A 27,397-nucleotide genomic window follows, 5' to 3' on the forward strand; every position below is an offset into this window, starting at 1 on the left:
AAAGCACTTAGAAGGATTAATTTGGTGTTGGGTCATCAGAATGATTTTTACTGCCGTTGTACTGGTAAGTGCACTGCGGCACAGGGACGTCAAGTGATGTGTCCAGTATTCCACAGAAAACCTGTGGTAACTGTTAATATATTTCCTTCAGGCTTCTTGATCAATCAATTAATAAAAGGGAATCTGATGAAGGGAATTGGGAAGTGTGTTTGTGGTTCTTTTTATGGATTTGTGATGGGTGTGAGAGGGATAGAGCAAACCTACAGACTTAAACACATGCTACCTGAAGCAGTTAAACAACCAAAGGCTGAAGTATTTTGAACGATGACCTATTCCCTTTCAGATCCTCTGTGCCACAGACAGTAGGATGCAACAGCCAGACTGCCTAATTCAGGCTATTAAGTCAGGCATTACACTGCCTAAAATTGGTTTCCTGGTCCCAGCAGTGAGATTTATGTCCAAGGTGCTCAACCTGTGGTGCACAGATGACTGGCAGTCCACAAAACATCAGACAGCCCATGGAAATTTTTCAGCTCTGAAACAGAAACCCTTTTACAGGCAATTATGTACTAACTGATTTAAACAGAAGACACAATGTTTTACTTTATTTTTTTAGTTACAAGTTTCGTAATTATATCTACTGAATTGAAATTGTATAAAATACTAATATTTTGACATTTTACCAATTCTGTGTGACTTAGTATTCATCATCTCTCCTTAAGCAACAGTGCAAAAAAGAGCTTTGTGTTTCTTTTAGAGGTTTGGGTGTTCCAGTGATTAGGAAAGGTTGAGAAACATTCTTCCATGTTTTTAGTGCAGTTGAGAGGGAAACTGGCATTTCCCAGGAGCTTCCATTGGAAGAGGCAGTGTGTTGCACAGGGAGTTGTTGGGTCAAGAGGAAGTGCTTGGTACACATGGGATAAAGGAGGATGTACAGTCGTGCCTCCTACTTGAGCAGTTGCTTCGGAGTGCTGAGCACTGCATTTGCCTTTCTGTTTCCATGTTCTCCGCAGACAGGGATGGTATCTTGGGAACTTTCAGGCTAATCGTGAAGGTGGATGAAGACCTGAGTGCTGCAGAAGTACTGGTGGTTTTGGGTTGCTCTCAAACCTTTGTACGACAAAATTCCTTCTGTGTCCTCATTAGGCAGCGAGAATCTAAGAGTTCCTTCTGTTGACTTGTCCACTTGACTTGATCAGGGCCACTCAGATTTCAGGTGGGTCTTGTGAGGTGAAATGGCTGACTGAGTGATGCATCCATGCAATGGGGCTCTTTGCAAGCAAAACACTCATATGGCAAAATCTCACTTAAATCACCTGTGTTGTTGAAGTTAATCACATGCTGCTTTTTGCAGGGGAAGGTGCCGCATACTTTTGTTATCACTGGTATGCTAACTTAGATTGCAAACCCTTTGGGGCAGCAACTCTCAGTATTTTTTATTTTACAGCACCTAGACAAGGGGGGTTTAGTCTCTAGTTGGTTCTCCTAAGTTCTTAGTAACAGAAAAATAAATAAGGTATGAATACATGCAACTCTGCCTTCTGGGTGAAGCATTTATGAGGCTGATCCTGTGCTCCTTGGTAATACCTCTGTGACACCATTACTGGTACAGTGTTCATGCTCTTTTCTGGCATTTCACATGTAGTAAGACAAGATTCCTGCTCTGAGGAGCTCCAAATTTAAATGGATGAAATACAGGCAAAACAGATGGTGAGCAGAATAGTGAGAAGGAGCTGGAAGAAGTGACAAAATGAAAACTGTGTTTTATCTTCCCATGACTTGTATGCTTTTGAAGAGGATGACTGAGATAACAGGACAGGCCTGCTCATTCCACAGGCAGGACTTGGGAAGACGCTCCAGACCTTCATTCCAGAGCTTAGAAACACGGGTGGTACTTTCCCAAACTTGGTACACAGAACCACTTGATCATTTGATCTGAGCCTTGGAGCAGGCATAGCTCCTTAGCAGAATACCCTGCTTTTTGTTTGTTGCAGTCACATTTTGCAAGAGAAGGGGAGGACAAGGGATTTTTATTTGCTCTGCGTGGTAAAGCAGCGACCTGCAGGCTAGTAAAAGCTGTAAGAGCCAGAGGAAGGGCAAGGATGGCACCGAAGAAGGAGAGGAGCTGGTTGTACAGTAAGTAGAAACGAAGAGCAGGGATTGTGTTTCAGAAGGGATGCACATTTATATGGAGGCAGAGGATTAGGTGTCAAGTTGGAGATTTACTCTTGGCACTGACAGGGGGACAGCTGGTGTCACGCTTAGGAAAGGCTTGTGCCTTCGAATGCTTCTTTGCTGCCTCACTTACTGCTAATGCACTAATTGCTAATAAATAAACATCCAGTTTCAAAGAAGGAATCAATCAATGGGTCAATAAAGCTGCAATGTCTCTTTCCCCTTTTTTCTCTCACGGAGCCCATGGTAATATTTTACTTTCCAAAATGGCAGATTTTACAGGACAACAAAACCAGTATGGAAGAACGTGTTTGTGAGGAGCTACAAAGAATGCCCCTCGTGTCTGGAATTTTGTGCCGTTTTGGATGGGTCCCAGGGATGTCAGAGCAACGTGTGTAGCCTGCCTGTGAGTCTACCAGGCAGTGCAATGCTATCAGCATCAACAAACAGTTGCAGCTCCTACACAAGAAACGCTTCTGTTGAGTTCATACTGCTGCTTCCTTTCATTCAGCTCAGTTGAGCTCATTTATTCTATTTCTTGCTTCCAGCTTCTAAGTAAGTGTTTATGGAGGAAAGCCAAAAACTGCCAGACATTTCTGGCCTCATGTTTTGGAGGGAGGCTTATGACCAATAACCAACCTCCTCCAAGGAAAGGGCAGATTTTGTATGAGAACACCAAGAGCCTGGATTCAGCAGTGCTGTAAGTTCCCTGGGGGAAGAGGGCAGGTTATTTATTCCTTCTTAATTTGGTACCTGTAAAGTAGTCTTAGGGATGACCTCTGTCCGTCTAAGCTACCAGTTCTGTTTTACATGCGATAGACCCTGATGTGGACATGAGGAACGTTCTCTGGATCAGAATTGCAGGGACAAGGTAAATACGAATTTTGAGCTGAAATTTGCAAGCGAAAGGTCAAAAGTCCAGGGCTGCTCTGGGATGTTTTACATGGACGAGCCTCTTTTGTGGCAGAGCTCTCCTGACTGTCAGTCCCTGAGGAGCACTCATGGCACAGTGAAAGCGGGAATCTTGGGTGGCATTTCAAGAACACCCTTTCAGGGAGGATAAGTAGGAAACACGTGATGAAGGCAAAGAGCAGAGCAGTCCCAGGAAGACAAGCTTCTCTGGTCACCATAATATTTCATGGTCACCTTTGTCTTGATGTCTTCAGCACCAGTGCTCTGGTACTCACTGTGAGCATTGGGGAGAAGCAGCTCCCCCAGGCTGCAGGTCCCAGCAGACAGCCCTAGTGATGAGGTTTCTGTTCTGCCTCAGGCAGTTCCCACAGGACTGCTCTGGGTCGTGCTCCACCTTAGGCCCTTTTTTGGATGAGCAGCTTGATGTTCTTGAGCCTCATCCTGCTCCTGGAAGGGTTCTGCTTGTCCTGCTGTCTCTTCTGGTGGGGCACCTGGGAGAACTTGTTCTGTGCACGTCTAAACTTGGGCCTGTGAGCCACCCATATTATGTGATCCACAAGAAACTATCCCCAGTGTTAAATCAGCCTGAATAACACCATCTGGCTCCTCAAACCTACCTGCAGAATTCATGATGACGTGTGAAGGAGAGACACAGATGCTGGAGCTGCCCTGAGGCTGAAAGGCTTTGAGTTTAGTCACTGATTCACGGGAGAAGACTGAGAGGTTAGACTGGAAAAGGAGCGCAAGATGGATGGTTCTGTGGAAATAAGCTGGTGGTCTGTGCTTAGATTCCACTCAACATGTCCCTCTGCAATAAAGCCCACTATCCTAGCTGGTGTTTTTGCTGGAAATCACAGCAGAGAGGCCAAGAGCATGATGGACACAGGCACTGAATGAGACTCTCCCCATTCCAGGTGATCCATCTGGGTCTGAGTTGAAGCACATTGACAGGGTAGCGTGGAGACTGTTTGCTTTTTCCCTGGTTTAATTGTACCTGTTTTGCAGCTGAACAAAGGACTTTGCTTTCCAGGTTTATTGTTTTCATTCTGCTTATAAGGATCTCAGTCAAAGCAGAAGGATGTTGCTGTTTATAAAGAACATTAATAATTAAATTGAGACACTCCCGAGAATATACCCCATAAGGCTGGATTTGTTGAATTTAAGTAGATCATAACAATTTCCATGGCAACACACTCTGCTGTCCTATATACAGAAAGGGTCTTTCTCATAGGATCACATGCAGAGAGGAAGCTGTTATTTAAAACATACCTTAAAAACCCAGACACTGAATAAATGTTGCAGGAATTTTCTCATGCTCGTTACATACTATGCTCACCTCTTTTCATAGCTGTCAGAGTGCCATCAGTCAAACCAATCCCCTGCTGACTCTGATGATTTAGGGAGAAACTGAGGTCTAATGATCCTTTCTCAGGATATCATCTGTCTCATAGATACATCCATACCTAGGGATATATATAGCTATAACTGTCATGAGTCTGTAACATGGACTGCTGTGGTCACCTCAGCACTTAGAGATAACTGAGAAACCACACGTTCACTCAGAAGATTCGGGGATTCTTTGATCCATCAGGAATTGCACCAAGCCTTTTTCTTTAGTCTAGCAGTCAAATTTAAGTGTATCGTTTTATGTGCTCAAAAAAAAGCCTTACGGGCACATGATCTGAGTTACAGAATCCTTGTGAAATGAGGTGTGATTATCCAAAGAGAAAAGATGGAATTCAGTAGAAAGCTTCTTGATGTAAACTTCTAATAAAACCCCCACAGTATATGAGGGGGGAAAAGTAAGTTCCTATCTGGAACAGTCACAGCTTCTCTGTTTTGCCTGTAGAAATATGCTAAGTGGTCATTGCCCAATTTTAATGAGAACTGCCACAAAAATTCCAAGTCCTGCCCTGTGGTGAACCTGAAGGATCAAGGCTGGATATTTTGCAGACAGCCTGAATAAAGAGCTGAGAAATGCTGGTTCAGTGCAAACCTCGCTTGTTTTCTCATCCCTAAGGCAATACCAGGGCTACAAGTTGTGTCAGCTGGTGCAGCTCTGCTGAAGTCAGTGAGCAATGTAAATCCACACAGGTCAGAATCCCAAGGCTGTGTTTGTAGCTTGGAGTGGAGAGGGCCTTGTAGAGGGTGCCAGCTGGATCCTAGAAAATTGGATATTACAGGACAGAAGTTGGCTTGTTCAGTGGAGGATTCCGTCCTTCATGAGCTTCAGGGTAAACTGCCCTTTGAGTGGTGACAGATCGAGGATAGAGGGCTACTAAAAGCATGATTCTGTCAGGACAGTTATTTAATTCTTTCATTTTAGTATTGGAATTTCATCACTGGATAGGAATAGGGCTTTACCTGCACTTGAGCAGTCAAAGCCAGTCAGCAAGACACCTCTAAGCTCACCTCTGGAGCTCTGCTGAGCTTTGCTCTCGAGCTTTTCTCTATCAAGTGTTAATGCTCACCGAAAGCTGAGGATGAAGAGCAAGACCATCTCCTCTTTAGATTCAGTCTGAAGAATCCTAATGCATTATTGCACCCCAATACATGTATTTTTAAAAGCTACTTTAATCATATCAGACTGGGAGAAACTGTAATCTCATGCTTCATGCGTGTGCCCTTATGTGCAGCTCTGTTACAGAGGGTGCTGGCTGACCATGGCCTGCCCTTAGCTGGCATCTCTGGTTCTGGCTGTCTTAAATCAGTGCTGCTTTGCAGCCTTTCCAGACCTGGGTATCCCAAGGGCTCACTGACAGCCATTTCCAGGGCCCGAGGGGATGTGACAGACATGACTGATGATGCAGACCCTGTGCGTGTTTCCACAGATTATTCCTAGATCGCTGCAGAATGAGCAGAGCTGTTGGGAGAGACTGAACAGCCAGTGAAAGATCTTGCCTGCTGTCCATGAGGCAGGACATGCATTTTTAGTATATAAATACTGTGCCAGATTTTACATGGCACTTGAAAGTGAACCACTTTGCCTTCTGTGTAGCTTGTGGTAATTCATAGTTAATCTCATGTAAACCCATTCTGTAAAACCACCATCCCACCCCCAAGGATTGACTTATAAATTAGATCTTTTTTTTCCTCTTTGATATAGTGTGTCCTGAGGTTTTTACCCTCAGATGTGCAATAAAACCACTGGAATAGCTCAGCATTCTTTTTCAATTATTATTCTGCTGAGGTTTGCAGATACTTGGCTGTAACAAATCAAGTCCCTATTCAAACAGTATTATAATTTAGGTATATTCTTGAAACCAAGAAAACTCATTCTGGGCAGTCAGTTCCATAAATGGACTGTGAAGTCTGTGTAGGCGCAGTTCTTCAGACACGTTTTATACAACTTTGTGTTTAACCATTTAATTTCCAAATCGTGATGCTTTGTTTCTGGAGAGTGGCACTTGCAAACACTGTCATCCTTCCGTGGGAATCTTCTTGCCTGGGAAGGAGAACAAGGACTGGACTGTGGCATTTAAACCAGCAATATTAATGAATAAGAAATGATGGAAAAGCATACATAAGGTAGCAGGCAGTGTGAGTGTTCCCACAAAAAGTACAAGCTGCCTTCTCAGGCAGCTGCCTGCTTAGAAATTTCTGTACTGGTCCTAGAAGCATTGGCTGCCTTCCCCTTTGCTTTCCTCTCCAGTTATTTCTGTGAAGTCTCCATCTGGCTCCTAAGCCTCAGTTTATACTTTATTTCAAATTTTGAATAGCTGCCAGCTGCAAGGTATATGTATGAGAGAGAAGGTGAGAATGGAGAAGAGGTGAAATCACTAAGCCAAAAGAAAGAGGAGAGGCAAAGCCTTTACGGTTCGGAATCGTGCAATGCATTGGCTGTTTATCCAAGCCTGAAACAAAGTGGTATTCCTCATGGTGTAGGGATGGAGCTGTGCCTGTGTCACAGGCTTTGATCTGAACACATTTGTGTTTGGGGAAATGCAGAATAGAAGAGACTGGCATGGCTTATCCCTTTTTCTCTGTAATGCTCTCAGCCAAAGCCTGAAATTCAGAGAGATATGAGAAGTCTGGGAGAGATCAAAATTGAATGCAAATCGGAACACGGCATCTTCTGACAGAAGGAGGATTGAGTATCTGGGTAGCAATATTGCTGTCTGGAGGTATTAAAAATAACTGAATCAAACCCCTTCGTCTCTTCACCAAATCGTGATACTGGATTTTAAATCCCAACTTTTATAATACGTGCATATATCGCAGATGTCTGTGGGCATCAGATCCTTTGATTTGTACTCTGAACCTGCGAGCTTGTTCGTATGCTCTTTTCTGAGAAACCATTGTCTGATAATTTATTTTGAATGGAGATGTTCCCCTAACAGCTTCCAAGAAATCACCTGAGGAGATTAAATGAACAAATGTGGGGATTGGCAGTCCTGCCTTGCTGAGCTGTGCTCAGGGTGAGATTGTCTGGGTGTGATGGTGGAGGTGACAAAGGCTGGCACAGAAGCAGAGCCTGGAAACCACAACTTCTCCCTCCAGCTCTCGCTCTGGCTCTGCCTGGGCTCTGACCAAGCTGCTGATTTACAGTGGTGAAAACCATTTAATTGCCAGCATACGGTCAATGGAACCAGTAGATATTTGCCATCTCAGGTTTCTCTTTACCCTGGGAATCTCTCTGTCCCAAATCTGTAATCTCCAGATGTCATTGTGAAGCTCTCAGCGTGAAGTGCTGTGAGATGTTTCAGTAATATCCCTGTCCTCGCTTTTCAGTCCCTCCTGCACTTTAGGTAATAGCTGGTTGTAAAAATCTGTAATGCAGGTGAATAGTAGTTGTGCTATGAAAACTGGGGGGATTGGAAAAAAAACCCTTCTTCTGTCTTATCTTTAGTTAAAGACCCAAACATCACTTACTAGAACACTACAGGGAGTGAAATTCAGAGTATTTGGTGTAGCAGGAAAGTGTTTAACCTGTTAAGCTTCAGGGAGAAGCAATGGTAAGATTGGAAAATACCAGACAATAAAAAAGAAAATGAATGTTGGTCAAGAAATATAAAACCTGGAGATCCCTAATGAGATCAAGTGATTGGGAGAAGCAGGGAAGGCATTGTCTTTTTGTAGCAGAATATATTCAGTTGTGGGATGAGTCATTATGCAGGAAAGTTAAATACATGTAAAGAGATTCCAAAGTTCAGAATAGAAGCCTTGCATTTTAAAAAGCATCCCAGAGTGGCTATGGAAATGTGCCTAAATTCCAGTATTTCTGTCTTGAAATGTACTCTTGTACATGTATCTTCTTTGTTGAGCAAAACCAAAGTTATTCTAGAATGCTCTGTACAAGCTGCACGAGTTATATCTGTCACCTGCACCTGCAAAGTGAATTGCAAGTCAGAAATGTTTCACTCGGGCTGTGGTTCTGGGCAACATGCAAGTGTTACCGAGGGAATGGCATGAATTTTGGAGGCTGTGCAGCTGCATCTCCTCCTGGGAGTGTATTGGTCCACCCACACTGCATGCTGGTATGGTCTGAGCCAGAAACAGCCATACCCTTCCCAACCCCAGCAAGTTAAAGGCACAACAGATGCAGCTTTGGTGTGTCAGCAGTGCATGATGAATGTCCAGCCTGGGGAATGCTCAGCAGGGCCCACGAGGAACCAAAATGTACAGTGGGGATCTGACAACTCATCTATTTTCCAAAGGCTTGGAGAGAAGTAATTCAGGATGGCACAACTTAGAGAGGTGCTGGTGTTTCTGTGCTTAGGGTCCTGCTGTGCACTTGGTTATGGTCCTGAAAAGCCTTTTCAAATTAGTAGGTCAGAGAAATTAAAGCTTCCTGAACCCTGGAGTGTGTATTTTTCCTGTTACTAACATAGATCAACCCTTTGAAAGTGCTGAATATAGCACTTCTTATGATCAATTTAATTTGATCTTTCATCATTTAACCTGCAAATAGAATTCACCAACTTCTAAAGGATGAATTTAGGGGCTCTGATGGCGATTGTCATTTAAGAAAGCCCTTTAGATCAATTTTAGCTCGATCAAGGCTTTGCTGGACGTTGTAGCCTCTGACCCTTTTAAAAATGATTATAGCATGACTATTAGCCATGTATGGGGAATTTACTTTCCCCGTGAGGTTCCCAGCCCCAGCAGAAGGAGGGAGGTGTCATTTTATCTCCAGACACGTACTGTGGGTTATGGTGTTTGGCACAGCAGTAACCAGTGGCTTTATGTAAGAAAAGATCATGCAAGAGCATTACCATAAAACCATTATATTAAACTGCACACTTAATGACACAAAGTTGTGTCTGTAGAGATAAGGGCAATCTAGCTGTTCCTCTAGCTCCCCCACAATGGCTGAGCAAGAGACTCAAAGCAGTGTTTGTAAATATTCATTTAATCTCCTTACCCCATGTTTTGGTGCTCTTTGCTAACATCAGTGCTAAGTCAGTGTGGTGCTGTTCCTCACACGCTTCCCTTGGCAGCCAAGGTTGGTGTTCCCCAGCTTATCTCCTTCGGGACAGCACCACTTGCAAAGGAAAGGGAGTGGTGTGGCTGTGCAAGAAGGTTCTCCAAGCAGCAAGGAAGAGTCTCCTCATCATTTGGGTCCCTGGTGCTTCTGTACTTCTGATGATATGCATGGCGCAGTGTTGTTCCTCTCCAGAGCTCGACACAGGATTGGTTTAATAAGAGGGTTATCCAGCTGGTTGAGCAAAAAGTGGTTGTTCCCCTCTGCTGGGAAAGTGTGAGGGAGTGTCTGGAGCAGTGTGTCCCATTTGGTTTCCCCCAGTATGAGGAGGGCACTGGCCAAGTGCAGTGAATCCAGTGGCAGAGGACTGGAGCACACGGTGCTTCAGGAGAGGTGAGTGGGATGTTTGTGCAGCCTGAACAAGAGATGGTGAAGTGTCACTGCTGTCTTCAAAAACGTGATGGGTTGGTACAGAGAACACAGAGCCAGGCTTTTTGTGGAGCCACACAGCAAAAAGGTGAGAGGCAATAGAAACAAGTTGCAGCAAAGGAAATTCTGTTTAAATATAAGGAAAAAAATTCTTCAAAGAGGGTAAGTAAACACTGGAACAGGAGGCCAGAGATGGAGATATACTGAAAATTTGACTGGATAGGGCCTGCACCAACCTGATGGAAACTCAAAGTTAGTCTTATTTTGGATTGAAGACTTGTAGAGACCACTTCCTACCAAAATTACTGTGATTCCAGTCTAAAGGACACGTTTGTATTTCTTACAGTACATTCACTGGACAGTTTCCAGTAGCCTACTAAATGATACCTGTCATGTAGGTTTTGCTCTTTCTCTTCTCAGATGGGAGAATGTGGGGAAGAAAGATGTTTACAGTGATTTGGTTTAGTGTTGATGGACTTTTTAAATATCTCACCTGCTGCTCGTTGATATGGGAGAAAATGGGCTCACAAAATATGTTTGGCAGGGGTCAGTGCTGCTCCTTAGTGACCAGTTCCTCCAGAGTCAACCCTGGAGGAAGTGCTCTTACTCTCTACTGAGCACTATCGATGAAGCTCCTTGGAAGCCCAGAAACCAAAGTGCTGGCTGTCCCCTGTGTCCTTCAGGAGAACCTCAGGAGGTTCAGGAGGTATTTCACGTGGTGACCATCGTGGGCAAGTATGTGAATGAGCAAGATGTGGAACAGGAGTAAGCAGGCTGCCACTAGTGGTCACATTGGTGTGCTTTTCGTTTTGTGTGTGTGCCCATGCATCCCATAATGAGTCTCATAGCCCTGCAGGTACGAAGCACCTCCAGTCTGTGAAGTGCTCTGGAAAGCCTCTCCCTTTAACTTCCTGTGATCGGTGTCCTCCCCACAGGACTGATGCTGTCCTGGGACAGCCCTAAGAGGTGCTTGGTCAGTGTATTGTTTAAATTCCCCTACCTGCTGTTTTGTACCACTTATCCTAGCACCGTGGTTTAGGATTAGCCACTAAACGGTCATTTTTCTTCTAATTAATTTTAATTAGAGACAAAGAATTTTACTGTAGTTGAAGGTGAATTCCGAGGTGTAGCCAGCAGCTCTGGCTGATTATTCATTAGTGATCCATGGCTCAGTACAGAGACTCGTTTCCCTCTGATTTCCTCTCCTCTGTGTCTGGGTTAGACTGGGGGCTGGTCTGGATCAGTTTAGCTCCAGCTGGAGATCTCTCCCTCCGTGTTTTTATCTCAGCTGCACCATGCATTTCATTACAATGCTCTTATTAGCCCTATAAAACGGAGGGATTAAAAAGGATGAATGAAACGAGAAAAGACCCTGGAGGAAAGAACTCTATTAAATTCACTCTAGAAATCCTTGTCAAATGCATGTGAGAAAAGACTAGAAGTCTTTCTTTTTCAAGCTGTATGACAGTGTCTCATTTTTCCCTCCTTTAAAAAAAAAAAAAACAACCCTATGCAAGTCCTGGTAAAAAAGGCAGGTGCCAGCCCCTCCCTGAAATGTTTATAGTACCCAGAAGAAATGCCAATCTGTGTCTGTGGGCCAGAAAGAGAAGCGTGGTTTGCAGGGCCCGTGAACTCCCGGCAATGTCGCAGCTGTTATATTTAGCACGTGGCATTCTGACACCCCTGCTAACCACAGCATGAGGATGGGCTGAATATTCTGAAATTACCTGTGGAATCATCTTGCCCTAGATTTTCTACACACTCTTTGCTTTAAAACTGGAGTTGAAAACTGGGCACAGTTCATGTTCCTGACGTGACCTTCCTGTGTAATTGTAATAATGTCTCGCCGTCTTGTAATTTAAAATAGACACAAAACGCTGTGGAGTAGAAATAATCAGAAATCAGTCGTAGTGCCATCAGCTTTGGTATTAAAGACAATAGTATTTATACTTTGAAATCCTTCTTTGCAATGTGTTATCAAATGAGAAGAAATGTTTTAAAGGTGGATGTGGGATTTGTTTGTTTGTTTACTTAACTAGGGGGTAGATATTAGCTCTGGAACACAGAGCTTACAATTGAGTTGGGTCCCACAGTCCCACATGTGACTGGTCCCTCCAGATTTGGTCTTCTGGTTTTTCTGGTTCATGTTCTGGAGTCCTCAGAGATGTAAGCAAGTCGGTTCCTGCTGGAAGGAGTTAACGCTGTTTATTGTGAATTTGTCAGCATCCACCATATCCATCATGCTAGTGGAAGGTGCAGGGGGTTGAAATAAGAGAATTGTTAAGGTCCCTTCCATTCTATAACTCTCTGGTATTTACAGAAATGCCCAGACAGTAAGATTTTTCTATTCAAGCTGTTTTGCACCAAGCTGGCCGTGACTGTGCCTGATAGCTGTTCCTGTGCTGAACTGCTTTCCTTGGCTAGTGTGGAGATTCCTGTCCTACTCCAAGAGCTTGTGGTGGTTCCCACAGCCTAGTGCTACTTGAAGCAGCCTTGGGACTACTTGATTTGTTTTAGTGGATTGAATCATTTGACATCCATGGGAAGTCAACATTTTTCATGGCTTTAGCTGAATATTTGGGCCAAAGAGGTCTTCTGGTTTGATTTTCAAACTACACTGGTGAGCTGAAATATTCCTTGCATTTAGTTAAACCCTTCTAGTAATGTTCTGTCCCAGGGAAGCTGAAGTAACAATACTCTAAGGAGGTTATGTTGCAATTGATTTGGATGGGTTATAGTTTAATTTAATTTTTTATTCCTGTTTTCTGTCCCGTGAGTGCACCTCTGGAAGTCTAAAGCTGTCTTTCAGTGAGGGGTAAACAAACAGGAGCTTTTGTGTTTCTCACCACTTCCCCAGACACTCAGGGTTTGATGGTGGAAGTCTTCCATAACCTGAACTGAGTTTTTGGATACACAGAATGTAGTAGGATTATGCTCTAAATTCAGATTTCTGTGTGTGGTTATGCTTCCTAAAAGGTGATTCACATAGTATCAGTCAAAATAATTCTAGAACAATACTTGCAGCATGACGGGGTATTCTCTGAAAATAATACAAAGCTTCTTTGTTGATATGCAGTCCATGTTTTATACCTTTTTTAGCCTAGAAATTAGTTTGGTTAGGTTATAAGTCTCTTTCTGTTCCTTTTCATATCATGAGCCTACCATAAATCTGTAGGCTAACTCACAATGCAGATTTTACACCATCTGTCATCTCTGGAATATAATGTCAGCGCTGCTAAAAAAGCTTTTCCCCACATAAACATCCCCCTCTCCAGAGTCAGGAAAAGCAGCCCTTCCCATCTAAAACATACCATTTAGCTTTCAAATTGCCATTTATGTGGCCTGCTAAAAAACAGAGCTCTCAAAGCAGCTGGATAGGGAAAACATCGGGGGCACGCAGGTGCTGAACCCCTGGCTCTTCGGAGCAGCGAAGCTGGGTGAAGACCTGACCCGGTCACAGAGCAGAGAATGTTTTCTTCTCTAAAAGGCACAGGTTTTACTGCCCTCAGTATCACGCTTTGATGAATTATTTCTTCATCCCCAGAAGGGGCTGTGCCAGCGCTGGGAGAAGGCTCTCAGAGCCGGGGGCTGCTCTCTCCTGCAGGGCTGCTGAGCTGGAGCACGGCGAGGGGAGGAGCAGCGACGGGACAAGTGCCTCGGGGGAGGCCCACGAAACATTATCTCTTGCAGGCAGCTGCTCGGAGCCTCTGGCGTGTGCCAGGCAAAGTGTCGCTGTCAAACACAGCTCCTCTCCACGGGTCCGGGCCCCACACCAGCCCTGCCCGCTCCCCACGCAGACCCACGTTAAAACATTGCCCCGGTGACAGACGCATTTCCCTCGGTGCTCTGGGCCCGGCAGCTCCACTGAAGGCGGCGTGAAGTAGAACAGACCAGCTTAGGAAGCCTCTACCTGCGATGAATTTGCTTCCTAAAATAGCTGCAGAGCCGGGGGGTTATTTTTATAAGCAGCTTCACAGGCCTTTTGTGTCGTGAAGAACTGTAAAGAAAACTTTGAAGCGTTGGCTTGTGTGTAAACTGATGCAGTTCTACCTGAGTTTGGAAGACAGCCTGGAACAGTAACCCTGGGAAGGGTTAAGTACCTGCCTAATCTTCATTGGGCTTTAAATATGATACTTAAGGGTGTCAGGGTAAACATAACCCTGTGAGACCTTTCATGGCTGGTAGTTTTAGTGGGAATGTCAGATTTTAAAAGGCATCACGGGCATTATCATAACAATCCCAGTATTTCACAGGGTCTCTCTCTCAGTGGTAGTGTTATAATAGGACATGTATTCCAGGCTCTTCAACACCTTTTTTTGTCCTTCCCGGGAAATGCTCCAGCACCTCAATGTCCTTTTTGAAGTGAGGGTTCCAAAACTGAACACAGGATTCAAAGTGTGGCCTCACCAGTGCTGAGTACAGGGGAACAATCACTGTCCTGGTCCTGCTGGCCACACTATTGCTGATACAGGCCAGGATGCCATTGGTCTTCTTGGCCACCTGGGCACACACTGGCTTCATGTTCTGGCTGTCAGCTAGTACCCACAGCTCCCTTTCTGCTGGGCAGCTTTGAAGACACTCTGCCCCCAGCGCTGTTTGGGGTTGTTGTGACCCAAGTGCAGCTGTGTGACAGCTCCAGGCTGGCCAAGGCCACTTCCTGCACCCGTCCCTGCTGCCGTGTCGCTTCACCTGTTTGTGCCTGGCCATCTTCCATGTGAGGAGTGCCCTGGATGGGGAAAACAAAAAAGGGTCATTTCAGCTGGAGCCAGTATGTGCTGCTTTGGGAAGATCAAGACTGCTTAAATTAGAAGCATCAAGGACAGCCCTTGACTTGCTATTTCTGCTGGAAGGACAGTCGGGCGTCCCTGTGCCCTGCAGTTACACCAGGAGGAGTGATTTGGTGTCCTCAGCCCTTAGGTTACATTAACCAAGATGAAGTTTCAGTTTGCTCCTTAGCAGCCTGGCTGGGAGGTCAGAGGTGGATCTGGATGGAAAGCAGAGAGTCTTTGTGTTAGACATCGAGTTCTCCTTGGCCTGCCTTGCACTTTGTCACTGGTATCAGTGACAAAAGTCACTGTGTATGGGGATGTCAGTCTTGCATGGCCAGGTATCCATATCTCCTGAGGACCAGGGTGGGGATACTGTCAGCTGTTACCCTGAGGGAGAACAAGCAAATTCCCGTCTTCCCTGGAGTCACCAACTTCCCTGGAACCACCTTTCTGTTGCAAAATGACCACAAAGAAACTGCAGGAGCTGCCTCCCAGGGAATTTCAGCCCAGAACCTCCTCTGCAGCTGGTGCTTTCCTCATGCCAGTCCCTTCTTGAATATCAGGCATTTGACCTGTCCAGGGGCTCACATTAACCCTTTCCCTGACCTTGTGCGCTGCTTTTTTTCACCGTTCCCCAGCTGTTGGATTTAAACTGGGAACCTGTAGTGCAAAGACAGTGACGTTTATTTTTAGTCTGTGGCACTGTGTGAACGTTAATTAGGACTGATAATAAGGAGCACAAACCTACTGGCACCCTTCTTGGTGGCTTCAGTGAGGAATCCTGGTGTGGTGACAGCTCAGCTGCTGCTCCCTGCATAAGAAGCTCACCCTACCCAGTGATCACGTTAAGGAAATAGGAAATATCTCAGTGATTCCCAGATGTGTCCATCCCTGTGAGCAGAATTTTGCTCCTGTGTGCCGATGAAGTGGAAACATTAGTTATTTATGGGCAAAATAAGGGCTGTTCTATTTGTGTTAAGGTAGTACAGTGTTGGAAGTGTTTGGGCAGCCCAAACACCGCTGGTGGCGTGGTAACTAGAGGAGGAAAGCTTGGATGGCTTGGGATGTAGACGGCGCCACGCTGGTATATTTGTAACAGGTTACAAATACACAAACCCAGAAAATACCTCTGTGGTTAAAAATGCTCAAGGCAGTGTGGATGTGCAGGCCTTTCTGGAGGTAACCTGAGTCCTGCTGAGTACTCTTGAGGATCACTGAGAGTCTTTCCGTTTATTTCAGTGGTTGCTTTATGGAATGAGAGAGTTAGTTTGGCAGGTAAATAACTTCTCCTTGGGGAAAGCAGCATCACAAAATCATAAGAACTCATGGAGGCCCTCCCAGGCCGTGGTAGCAGCTCTGGGGCTGATCCCCAGGTTGTAGCCTAGATGCTGTTAGGAATATTGTCACATCTGGGATAGCCTGTGCTATGTGCTGGTCAGATCCCTGTGCCAGCAGATCTGGAGGAGGAATAGAAGGATATGATAGCCAGGGCTGGCTGTGGCTGTACTGGTAAGTGGAGACAGAAGGAGCTTTGGTGGTGGTGCAGCTGCTTCCCTGGAATATGACAGGGTTTGCTAGAGAGGAGCCAAGAGTTCAATTGCTGTACTATTCCCCTGATAATAAGGAAACCCCACAACATGGTAAGCTTCATCCTCTCCTGTCTTATTTAGTGGTAAACTTGAATAATGAAAACCAAAACCAAACCACAAATCCTACGTAATGTAATTATATCAACAAATACCGTTAGTCTGTTCCCCAGATTATCTCCTGGTGGTAAGAGAGGGTTTCTTGCCTTCTTTTGACTTTGTTCTCTTGACTGAGTTGAGCATCCCCTTACACTGCATCGGGAGAAGGAGAAAATAACGTAAGTTATTTGATTATGTTGCAAAAGAAACAATTACAGCCCTTACAGTCCCTCATATGGATCTTCCCCAGTGCTCTTCCAGACACTTCCCTTGCCCTTCTCCTTTCCCCTCCTGCCTCCACCGTGTCCCTTTTGACAAAGAGTGACCAGAAGGGCATGTAACGATCCAGACTGGGGATTGCTGCTGCTGAGGTACCTAATAGGATTATAAGATTTCCAGCATTAATCCTTATCCTATTCTTTAGGCAGACTAACCTTTTACTTAGATTTTTGCCTTCTGTTGCACAATTATTTGACTCTTCAGTGATTCCTTTACAGCTGCTGTTTTGCCCTTTTTCAAGGCGATTGTAATTGGTGTGGACCTCCGGCACGGAGCAGTGTAAGGACTGTCAGGCTGCTGTGGTTATTTGTTTAGTGCTGCAAGTGAGCTTTTCCTACCTCACTGATGGATGTCACCACTTCCTTTGCCTGTCCCTGTACCCTGAGGAGATGTGCTTGCTTTTAGCCCAGGCTGTAGAACACGTTTCTGTCGCTTGAAATGTCGCAATTACTACCTCAAGCTCTGGAAGGTTTGATGGTCAGGATATCTGTTCTGCACAGAGGGTAAGGGGGCCAAGGCTTTCCTGGATATGTGGCTCATTCAGAGGAGCTGTGAAAGATGGAAGTGGGTGGGGAGTGGGTTGAACTCTTGATTTCCTAAGGAAATGAGACTTAAGCAGTCTTTTTCCACTGCTGCTAATATTTGGACCTGCAAAGTAAGAGTGGACAGAATAGGGGGGTCAGAGAGGTCTCAAATATTAAGTTTCTACATTATTTCTAAGAATTAGCTGCTGGATAAGAGATTGTCTCGTAGCAGTGCCCACCTGGAGGTAAAAGCTGCAGTGTTGACTCCATGGGTAGGTCCCTAATTTGGCTGGCCAGGCAGACAGTCGGTACATGTAACCCTGCAGTCCCAGCACGTGTGGGACCCAGGACAGCTGGCAGCTGTGGGAGGGAACTGAGGGCCTCTTCTGGGATTTTGAGGATGTGTGAGGAAAACTGAAGGTCCCGTGATGTGGATCAGAAAACACCAGGAGTGTTGCAGGAGATTTTAGAGATGAGGAGGAACTAGGGAATGATACGGTTGGAGTTTTTATGGCTGGGCCTCTCAAACTGTGGGCTGCCAGGATAAGTGCCAGGGAACAGCTTGTTTTGGAGGTGATGGGCTGATTTGCATTGGGGGGAGAGGAGCACAGGAGCTCCAGAGTGTGGGAGAAGACACATGAGGAACAGCAGAGGAAGAAGCTGGTGGCACTGCAATCATTAAAGGAGAGAAGGGACTGAGGTCGGATGAGACAAAAGGCCAAACCAACAGCATTTAGGAACAGGCAAAGTTCAGTTACTTCACCTTGGTAGGCCAGAGGGGTGGAGGGAGGAGGGAGCAGGGGAGAAGTTTAAACACTGGTTCATCCAGATGGGGTAGAGACCCCCCAAGGGAGGTGGAAAAGAGACTTGGATAAGGAATGATCTCATGGTGTGGGCAGAGGGACAAAAGATCAGCCTTGGGTTTGTGTATAGCGTGCAGGAGGCATTTGGCAACAGGCTGAGCAGAGGGATGAAGGAAGGCAGGGATCAACCGTAACTTGAATTGCACAGGAAGCTTGGATGAGGGGGAAGCAAGAGGCATTGTCTTCAGCACGGGAGAGGAACTGAGAGAAGAGATAGAGGATTGATGTGTGTGTTTGAATTAAATCAATTGTACTCAACCCTGATCCAAGGCCAAGTGAAGTCAGTAAGTTCAAGAGACTATTTGAAATATCTGTGCAAACATCTGTCTTCAAAACCCTGAGTATGCTCTACAGAAAAGCCCAGACATCTTTTGTCTTCCATTTGTAGGGTGTGCCCAGAGGTTAAGTGATCCCAAGCCACATAGTAAGCCACAGCAGTGACAAGACTGGCTTCCAACATTCCTTGAAACAATTTTCAGTGTGCTAGACCATAGCAGTAATAAATGTCCGTATATGCACACAACACACCACAAGGCAAATCAGTGAAACTCTCCATCTCCAGTTTAGGAGGAGCACATCACCTTCTTAACTGTCCTTGCTCTGCATATGCAAAATTTTTGCACAGTTTCCTTCCCTCACAGCATTTTTTTCTCTTTTTTTTTTTGTCTCTATTTTTATTGTCTGCAACTAATTCTTTATTCTAGTGATGCTGTAACCTTTTTTTTTCTTCAGGATCTAGTGACTTTCTGTTACCAGCACGAACTGAGGAAATGAGTATCAATCATTCAGCGATTATTTGCAGGAAATACAAGCGTGAGATAGCAGCCAGCCCAGGCCAAGAAGGAAGGACAGCATTGCGGTGCTCTTTTTAAGGAGAGCCAAAAATATTATGCATGTGCTCAGCTGTTTTCTGAATATTGTGGAGCTTTCTTCCTTTTGTGAGCTCTACCTTCTCAGGATGAGGTCCTGCTACCACTGAACTTGGAGTATTTGCTATTATAGCCTCAGTGAGAACAGGATCAGACCACTGTCCGTGTGTTGTCTGTCTGTCCTTGCCTTATCCCCTGCTGCTGTTTGGGAAGATACTGCCAAGGGACAAAACCACTTTTGGTTTCCCAGATTCTCTCTGAGCGTTTGTGTCTCTGATCCTTGCAGATAGCACAGCCCCTGTGGGTGGAACAGGTTGGGAGCTGGCTGTTTGCAGCAAAGCTTTTTGAAGCCGGTGTGAAGCCTCCGTAAGATATCGGATCTCCTCACTCAGTAGCTGCTTTTCTGAAGTCTTCATTGTGCTCCAGGTTCTGCCAAGCTGTGCCACAGCGAGCACGATGAATAGCAGGCAAATTGCCTTCGGTCACTGCTTCGGAAATCAAGATGTGTGTTGGCTCAACCCCGTTCTTTCACAAACACCTTCTTGAGCTCCGGGAAGTGCCGTGCAACACCATATCCCAGAGTGTTCATTTTTAATGTGTTCTGCACAGTAATGGACTTGAGTGTAATGATGAGTCCCACGGCACACAGTCACTGCTGGCAGGCTGGGAAGGGATGACTGCAGGTCCGTGTGGCTCCACAATTAGGGACTGAAACATTGATCATTTTCATTCCCGGCAGCAGTGGAAACAGTCGGATGAATTTAAAGCAAAAGCTTAAGCTTTTTTTTAAGATGGGTACCTGCAAGCCAAGAAACATCCCCCTGCAATCTATTAAATTTAGACTTTGCAGCATCATCCTCCTGCACTGAATTAAACTGACTGAAACCTGGGCAGGGCAAAGTGGTTTTGACAAGCCTGTGCTTATGTCCGGAATAATCCAAGTGAATAAGCATGTAGGCAGTGATGCAGAGAGGAGTGAGTATAAAAGATTCTCAACCTCTTTTTCTCAGTAGTGCTATTTTTAACATACAGATCCTTATTTCTTTCTTACATGAAATCTTGAAGCTGACAGCATCCCTTTCAGACCTGAAAATGAAAGGAAGCTGTCTGAAAGAACAGCAGAGTGGGGATTTTTAGGCCTGATCCTGTTGGTATATCTTGGTTGGGAGATTCTTCCTCCTCTGATGAACCCAAATTGACTTTAATGAACAGTGCAAGATTGTTCCCTTTATCAGGTTTAATGTAGGATAAGGCCTCAGCATTCAAACCCTTGTGCTAGGAGAACTTGGATCCTGCTTTATTGTCTGCCAGCTTTTCAGAGTATTGAATAGAGGTGAAAGGGATTTTAGACAAATGATTCTCCTTTTACCCTGCCTCTGAAAGCAATACTCCTACATTCCTGGTGTCACAGTAGGTTATTTTGAAATCAGATTTTTAATTTCCTTTTAAAATGGTTTGGTTTGGTTGTTTTGTTTTGTGTGTGACTCATAAGGTATAAGTTGTGGAGACCATTCTGAAAAGAAATTCAAACTTGAATCCCTGCTCTTCATTCATGTCACTGGCAATAGTTTCTCTGAATTCAGTGATGCAAAATCACTCCTGTACTGTACTTAGTGCACTCAAGCTTAAATCCTAACAATTTCTACTAGTGCAAAAAACACATTTAAAACACAAGGGGAAAAAATAGTTCTCTGTGACAGGAAATCAATTTAATCCATTTATTGTTTATTTGTTTTTTTCCCCAGGCTTATATTTGGCACACTTTACCCCGCATATTATTCTTACAAAGCCGTGAAATCAAAGGACATCAAAGAATATGTGAGTAATGAGGTTTGTGGCTGTGCTGTGGGATTGTTTTCTAAGATTGCTCCTCACCACATTGTGAAGGTGTTGGCTGTGATCGGGAGAAGCTCCTAAAGCAGTGCAAGGGGCAGACTGGCCTGAAGGTGGTCTGGATGATTGCTGGGCACACATCTCAAACAAGGAGCCTTGGGTTTGTGCTTCTGGCTGCTCTGCTGAGTGGATGTGCTCCCTGACAAGTGTGTGCTGTTCCTCTGGTGGTGCGAGCTGAGCTATATCCAGCCGACTTAAAAGGCGTTTGGCATCCAGAGCTTTGTGTGCTCTCCTTTGTTTCTGAAGAGCAGCATAAATCAAAGCCTTTTCAAAAAGCCTTGAAGCTTCAACTGCTCATTCAAAACAAGGATCAGAGGAGGCAACTCGAAGCACATATGACTGAATCCTCAGACAGAAACATCCTGCCTTGCAGAGCGACCTATTTACAGGCAGGTCTGGCAGCTGGGTATGCTCTCTTGTCCTTTGGCTGAGGAATCTTCCCTGGGCCCCGGTTTCTAAAGGCATATTGGGGCCATCAGGGAAAGTGAGGTGTGGGGGAATCAAAAGCACTTGCATGCTCTTGGGGTCCTGTAGGATTTGTAGTGCCCTTCACAACCTGAGCTCTGTTGACTTCATTGAACCCAGCTCAGCCTCCAGATCTTGACTCTTCAATCCTCTCAGGATCCCAGGGATGACAAGCCCATTTTCTCCTCTGGATAACAGCATAGATGGTTATCCCATTAAGTCCTTAGTGCAGGCTCAAACTGGGACTCATTGTGGCTGCTGAGATTTTTTTTTTTAATCACTCTCCTTCTTCAGAAAATTATTTTGGGTATTTTGAGGGTCATAAGTGTCACAGAGCACAGCAGATACTTAAGGCAAAATATCCCTGCAGCCCTTGCAGATCTTGTGCTTCTCAGGGTCTGTACAGTCTTCGCTTGAAAAGGGTGGAGACGTGCAGGAGCATCCCCAAGCAGTGTCTGCCACTGATACTTAATGTTTCCATAGTCCCTTTCCAGAAAGTATTTTGCTGAAGAGTTTAATTCCTGTTGGAAATTCAGTTGCGAAAGAGGAACCCACATCAGACACTGGGGGTCATGACCCAAGAGTGAGAACAGCTGATCTAAGACCTGGTCTGCACTTAACAACTGATTTCAGTTCAACACACCAGTTGTGGCAGTGTGTCCATTAGGGTTCAGTTAAAAATAATAATAAATGAAATAGTAATTTACAATGACACAATTAGAGGCTTCATTTATTAGTCAAAACTTATGTCGCTTCAGGATATTTTGTTTTCTGCTTGGTAATAGTCATACTGATAAATGTTGTTTTAGGCTGATCCAAGGCCATCCACACCAGGTCTTGGTTTGTGTTTTGAAGTTTTACTGGCAGTAGTGTCTGAGAGAGCAGTGCTGGCCCCGAGGCTCTGAGGAGTTGCAGTTATGTGAAAAGCCTGGCAGAAGCTGCCCTGGGAAGGCAGTGCTCTCGGGCATTTGGCAATGCCAATATTGCTGTAACACTAAATATAAATCCCAGGAGAGCAGTTATGTAGCTGAGTGACAGGTGCTCAGGGAATAATTCCAGTACCTACAGGGAGATGGAGAGAGAGAATACAGGTACTGTCCCCACTGTCTTGAGGAGAAGGTGCAAAAGCCATTTCTGAGCTGGTGAGATCCAGATTTGATGACACCTCCATCCTCCCTTCCCCAGAGCAACACTTGGTGTAGGTATCCTGTTTGTACTGCCTTCTTTCCAGCCTTCCCTCACTCTATGGCAATTATCTCAGCCTTAGATAACACAGTCCAGTTCTCTAATTCATGGATTTTCATTGTTTTTGTTTCCTTAAGCTTTCCAACATTACAGCAAAGCTGCTTAGGGAACTCCATTTTCGAGTACACCTAATTAAACAACAATTTTCACTTAAATTAACAACCTTTGTCATACTGTCTCTTTCCCATCCCAAGAAGAACCAAAACTACTTACATCAGAATAGTTGAGCTGTGCTTCTGAATGCCATTTAGTGCTCAGAGACAAAACCCCCCAGATTCCTGAATTCCTTAAGATACTACAAGTTCACCTGACCAGGTCCCCAGAGATTTCTGTAAGGACAGAGTCAGGCTGCTCTTCTTTTCCCCAGACCAGTCCTAAAGGCCACAGCCACCTTTCCAAGGGTTGTGTAAACCTGATATATGTTATGTGCTGAAGTGAAGGAAACTCTAGCACCTTCAAGTCCACACTAATTACTAAATACACATGGGGGGGGTGTAAGAATTTCTGTGAGAGTTATCTGTGCACTTGTGCCTGTAAGAGAGAGTTTGAGGCCACTGGGGAAAAATGAACCAGCTCCTGTTTTTGTTTCCCAGGTGAAATGGATGATGTACTGGATCATCTTCGCGCTCTTCACGACAGCAGAGACCTTCACGGATATCTTTCTTTGCTGGTGAGCACCAGAGGGGGGAGGATCTTTGGCACGAGATGGAAAGGAAATGGAAATGTTTACAAGGGGGGAAAAAGGGACACAAAGGTGCACTGACTCCTGAACACGGGGTTTGCAGCTTCAGGTGCACAGAGGTGTTCTGTCTGGAGGAGCCACGCTTCCTTTCCCAGTGCTGCCATAGGAAAGCCAAGAAAGAAGTGGAAGTGCTCAGTGATATCTCGTATGTGAGAAACCACTCCAGGAGTCTCAGTCTCTTCCTGTCAGAGAAAGGCAGAGCTGATTGCCCAGTTGGTTGCTTGCAGAGGTCAGCACATAAACAGTGGCTTTAGCTACAGTATCCTACAGTAAATAGATTATGGGGGTCAGGGACAAACAGCCCTGCAGCACAGGGTTTTGTAGGTTGCTTTATGGGTGTTGTTCCTGGGATGTTTTGTTTGGTTAGGCTGGGTTTATGGTTTGATGGAGGACAGTTAGCAGTCCATACTGATATGGGCTTTCTGGTGTCAGTGGAAGGATTCCTGGTCTTTTGTCAAGATGAGAGCATGTAAATGCCCAGTTATAAGATTCAGTTCCTTAAATTTGGATGCTCAAGTGTGGAAGGGTTTGTTTCTTGGTTGCTCTTTTTAGCAAGGCTTTTCTAGTGGAAACCAATGAGATCAATTAGACTTCAGGATGAAAATTTAGCTGCAGAGCATGGCCCTCAGTAACAGGCTGTTCTTGCATTCCTCCAGTGAGTTTTCCAGACAAAGGGAATCGGGGGTACTTGGCAACGTGTCAGATCTGTTGAAAAGGAGATAAAAGGCATTACTGTCTATCTAATTTGCATGCAGATTAGATAGACAGTATTCTATCTGTGTTCATCTGGAAGTTTGCTTTTTGGAGGATGTATTATGTGGTTCTCTGGGGAGTTGTGACAGAGGGCTTGTCCAGCCTGTGAAATCAGGTGTGCTGTAGAGATCCTCAGTGAGGCAACAATTGTTCATCACACTGCTGGCAGCAACATGCCTGCCCACGTGAGGATGCTGCTGGCTGGCCAGTCTTGAGCTCTGGGCTTTGCCCTCCAGAAAAGAGTCTGGATAGTTTAATCTCAGGGTGTCCCTGACTTGTTGTGACAGCTAAAGCATGACACTGTTGTCAGTGTCCTCTTGTAGTTCTTGTGTTTCAGTTTCAGTCAGATAAGTGTTATCTTAAAAGCAGAAAGGCAGAGAAATGAAACGTGCCTAAATATGTCAGTGAAATATTGACTTGCTGGTTTGGTCTTTGCCTCCCTCACAATGACTGGGGATACTGTGAAGGCAACACCAGTGCTTTTTGCATGCAGAAAGCTTCTCTTATCACACCTAGAGTCTCTTCCAGACCATTAAATAATGGTCCTGATAACCAAGTAAAGATTCGCCCCCATGCCTAGTGGAGATGTGTGCAAAGGTGAGTGATTGTGTTCTGGTCATTGCAGCATTTGGTAAGCAAAAGCTGTCCTGAGCTAGACTGAGCAGTCCTTTCCTATGCTGAGCACCTCTAATTAAGGGCAGTGGTTAAATTGAGAGTGGATAGTAAAAGCTCTTTTTCTTCCAGGTTTCCATTCTACTATGAACTCAAAATAGCTTTTGTAGCTTGGCTGCTGTCTCCGTACACCAAAGGCTCCAGCCTCCTCTACAGGAAATTTGTCCATCCAACGCTGTCTTCAAAAGAAAAGGTAATCACAGGTGCCTTGGTCCTCTCTGGGTGGAGCAGAACTACAGTGTGTTTACTCCAGTCTCTGTATCTCTCATTTTCATGGAAGACTGGGATTCTTTTCCTTCATCGTTTGATCACCTCCTTTTGCTTGGTGTTTTTGTTCTTTGTGGTTGTTGGGTTTTTAAATCCTGGCATCGTTTCAGCGCACTCACATGTATTAACTCATCTTCGTGCACTTGAAGTTGGGAGGGAGGGGGATAAAAATACCTCCTGAGCTGCTTTGCACGTACTGGCTGAATATAACTGGAGAACTGTGTTGTGGCTGGATGTGACAAATAGAGAAACAGGGTCTGGCAGCCAGGACTCCTCAACTTTGTTCCCAGCTCTGCCTAAAACAGTGTGCAGCAATGAGACAAACAGCCCAGGCAGTCTAAAGTGGGCTTAGCAAACGCATGCCTGGCTGGGAGACATAATACGGTGAAGTAAGGCATGTAGTATGTTGAGGTCCTGGGTTAAAAAGTGTCTTCCTCAAATTAATGATGCTAATTATGGGAGGGGGACGTTACAGCTTGGATCATTTGCCTGCCTAGGAGATTCCTGTGGCTGTGAATGGGCTGTTGTCAGGCAGATCCATTTGGCTCATGTGAAAACATGGGCCAAGTATAGCTCTCGGTCACATATCAACATGCAAATTACTGAGTTTCCTGCATTGGCAGCTTTGGAAATGAAAGCTCTGTTTAGCCACAGGCAGTGCATGAACAGCTGTATCTCAGTTCTGTCCAAGAAGGACAGTGGGGGTCAGTCCCCTGTCTCTCTGCTTCCTGTGAACTTCTGCTTACATTTCTCACAAGTGGTCTCATACATTTTGGGTTGCCACCTCTCACCTAGTGGGAATAGGCAGAGAATCACTGAGCAGCCAACAACTCCTCACAGCCTCCAGTCCCCACTAACCCAGCAATCCAGCAGCTGAGTAGTGAAGTCATTGTCATCATCCAGACCCCTGTGTCTTGAGGGAGCGAGGGAGAGGGAGGGAACTTCTATGACCATTTCACTGTATAATCAGCAGCATTAAAGTCCAGAAGCTCTGGGCCTACCGATTCCGTGGGCATCTGAAAGTGGGCACTGCAGTGATTGCAGAGATGCCTTGAATACTTCTGAGACCACCAATCCTGCACACAGGGCTATACAGCTTCAGCTGCCCAGAGCCATCATTTGATTATTTTTAACTATGGGGCAATCCAGTTTGTCTTTAGAGTCCATAGTGTTCAAGTAGCCCAGGTGGATCTCTTGCTTCCAGGACTTGGTGGTGGTGGTTGCACTGTGCAAGTTTATCACAATTTTGGGTCCCAAATTTCCATTCACAGAATAAAGAGTTTCCAAAGCCTGCAGTGGGAGTTCCTGTTCCCCTGCAAACCTTTCCTCTTTGCAAACATTGGCTGTGAACTTCTCTCCAGCCACAGAGGAGGAGATGGAGGGTATCTACTCCTCTGTAAAAGCTGACCTGGCTCTGCCAAGAGTTTGAGGCTGGGAGCACAGTCTGAACTTGTCCTGCTTGTGCTTATTTTTTGTTTGTTTTGCTGCCTGCTGTGACAGGAGATCGATGACTGCCTCATCCAGGCAAAGGACCGGAGCTACGATGCCCTTGTGCACTTCGGGAAGCGGGGGCTGAACGTCGCGGCCACGGCAGCCGTCATGGCAGCGTCAAAGGTAAAGGTGCGGGCCAGCGTGGTGACCCCTGAACATTCTCATCTGCATCCACTGCCAGCAGCAGCCACGCTGTGCAGGGGGTTTTGTGTAGTGACCTGTAATTTATGTGTAATTCTGCAGTTCGTGAAGGCTAAAAGCTCACCTGCAAGGCTTACACACAACATACCTGGTGTAATTGTCTGCAGACGTGTTAACGTAAGAGTGAATGGGAAGTGGCATCAGTTGCTTTTGGGGAACGAGTAGATATTGTGTGAGGGGTCTCATCTGAAGGGGTGTGTCCTGTACTCCGTTCCTGGCTTAGAGCCAAACCCAGAAAATAGCTGTTACCGTGTTTCTTTGCTTGCAGAAAAGCTGCAAGGACTCGATAACTGCATTTTGTGGTCCTGCCCTCTGGCCGTGGGCTGTCATGGCTTAGGGTTGATGTGCACAGTGACTGTACCCTTGTATTTGGGGGAGAGACTTGTATAAAAGACATGGCTACAAGGCCTGTTGCAAAAGGATAGTAGAAACACATGGGCAAGGTGGGCACTGGTATGAGGAACAATGTGAGAATGGGAATTGAAGGAAATTATTTTGCTCTGCTAACTGCTTTTCATATCACCTCAGGCGTATCATTTTTGTATGTCGTGGCCTTTCCTTCTGCAAAATTCATAACACATCCTTAGGAGGCCAAACATCATAAAGTCTATAAAGCCTGTTGAATGCAAGGTATTATAGAAGTGGGGAGCCCTGGGGGTGTGGGCTCACAAGGATATGGCAAACCCAAAAATTGCCTCCCTTTTCCTTGCCAAGCATCACGCAGACTGTGGTTGCCAGG

General features: G+C 45.3%; 1 protein-coding gene across 10 annotated transcripts in view; it reads left to right on the plus strand.

Annotated features, from left to right (window-relative positions):
* The window catches only part of REEP1 (receptor accessory protein 1), a 65,446-nt gene that overhangs the window by 5,510 nt on the left and 32,539 nt on the right, over positions 1–27,397 (plus strand). For 9 of the 10 annotated variants that reach the window (XM_027885944.1, XM_027885940.1, XM_027885942.1 and 6 more), the window contains exons 2-5: positions 20,675–20,747; positions 23,126–23,202; positions 24,772–24,892; positions 26,467–26,580. In XM_027885944.1, the coding sequence (XP_027741745.1) occupies positions 20,675–20,747; positions 23,126–23,202; positions 24,772–24,892; positions 26,467–26,580 (385 nt within the window). Of the gene's footprint in view, positions 1–20,674; positions 20,748–23,125; positions 23,203–24,771; positions 24,893–26,466; positions 26,587–27,397 lie in introns of all 10 variants that reach the window. The other variant, XM_027885943.1, reaches the window with a different exon arrangement.

The sequence above is a fragment of the Empidonax traillii genome, unplaced genomic scaffold (assembly GCF_003031625.1).
Source record: "Empidonax traillii isolate 1590-97213 ecotype Southwest subspecies unplaced genomic scaffold, ASM303162v1 scaffold175:size1888319, whole genome shotgun sequence".
In the NCBI taxonomy this organism is placed as follows: domain Eukaryota; kingdom Metazoa; phylum Chordata; class Aves; order Passeriformes; family Tyrannidae; genus Empidonax; species Empidonax traillii.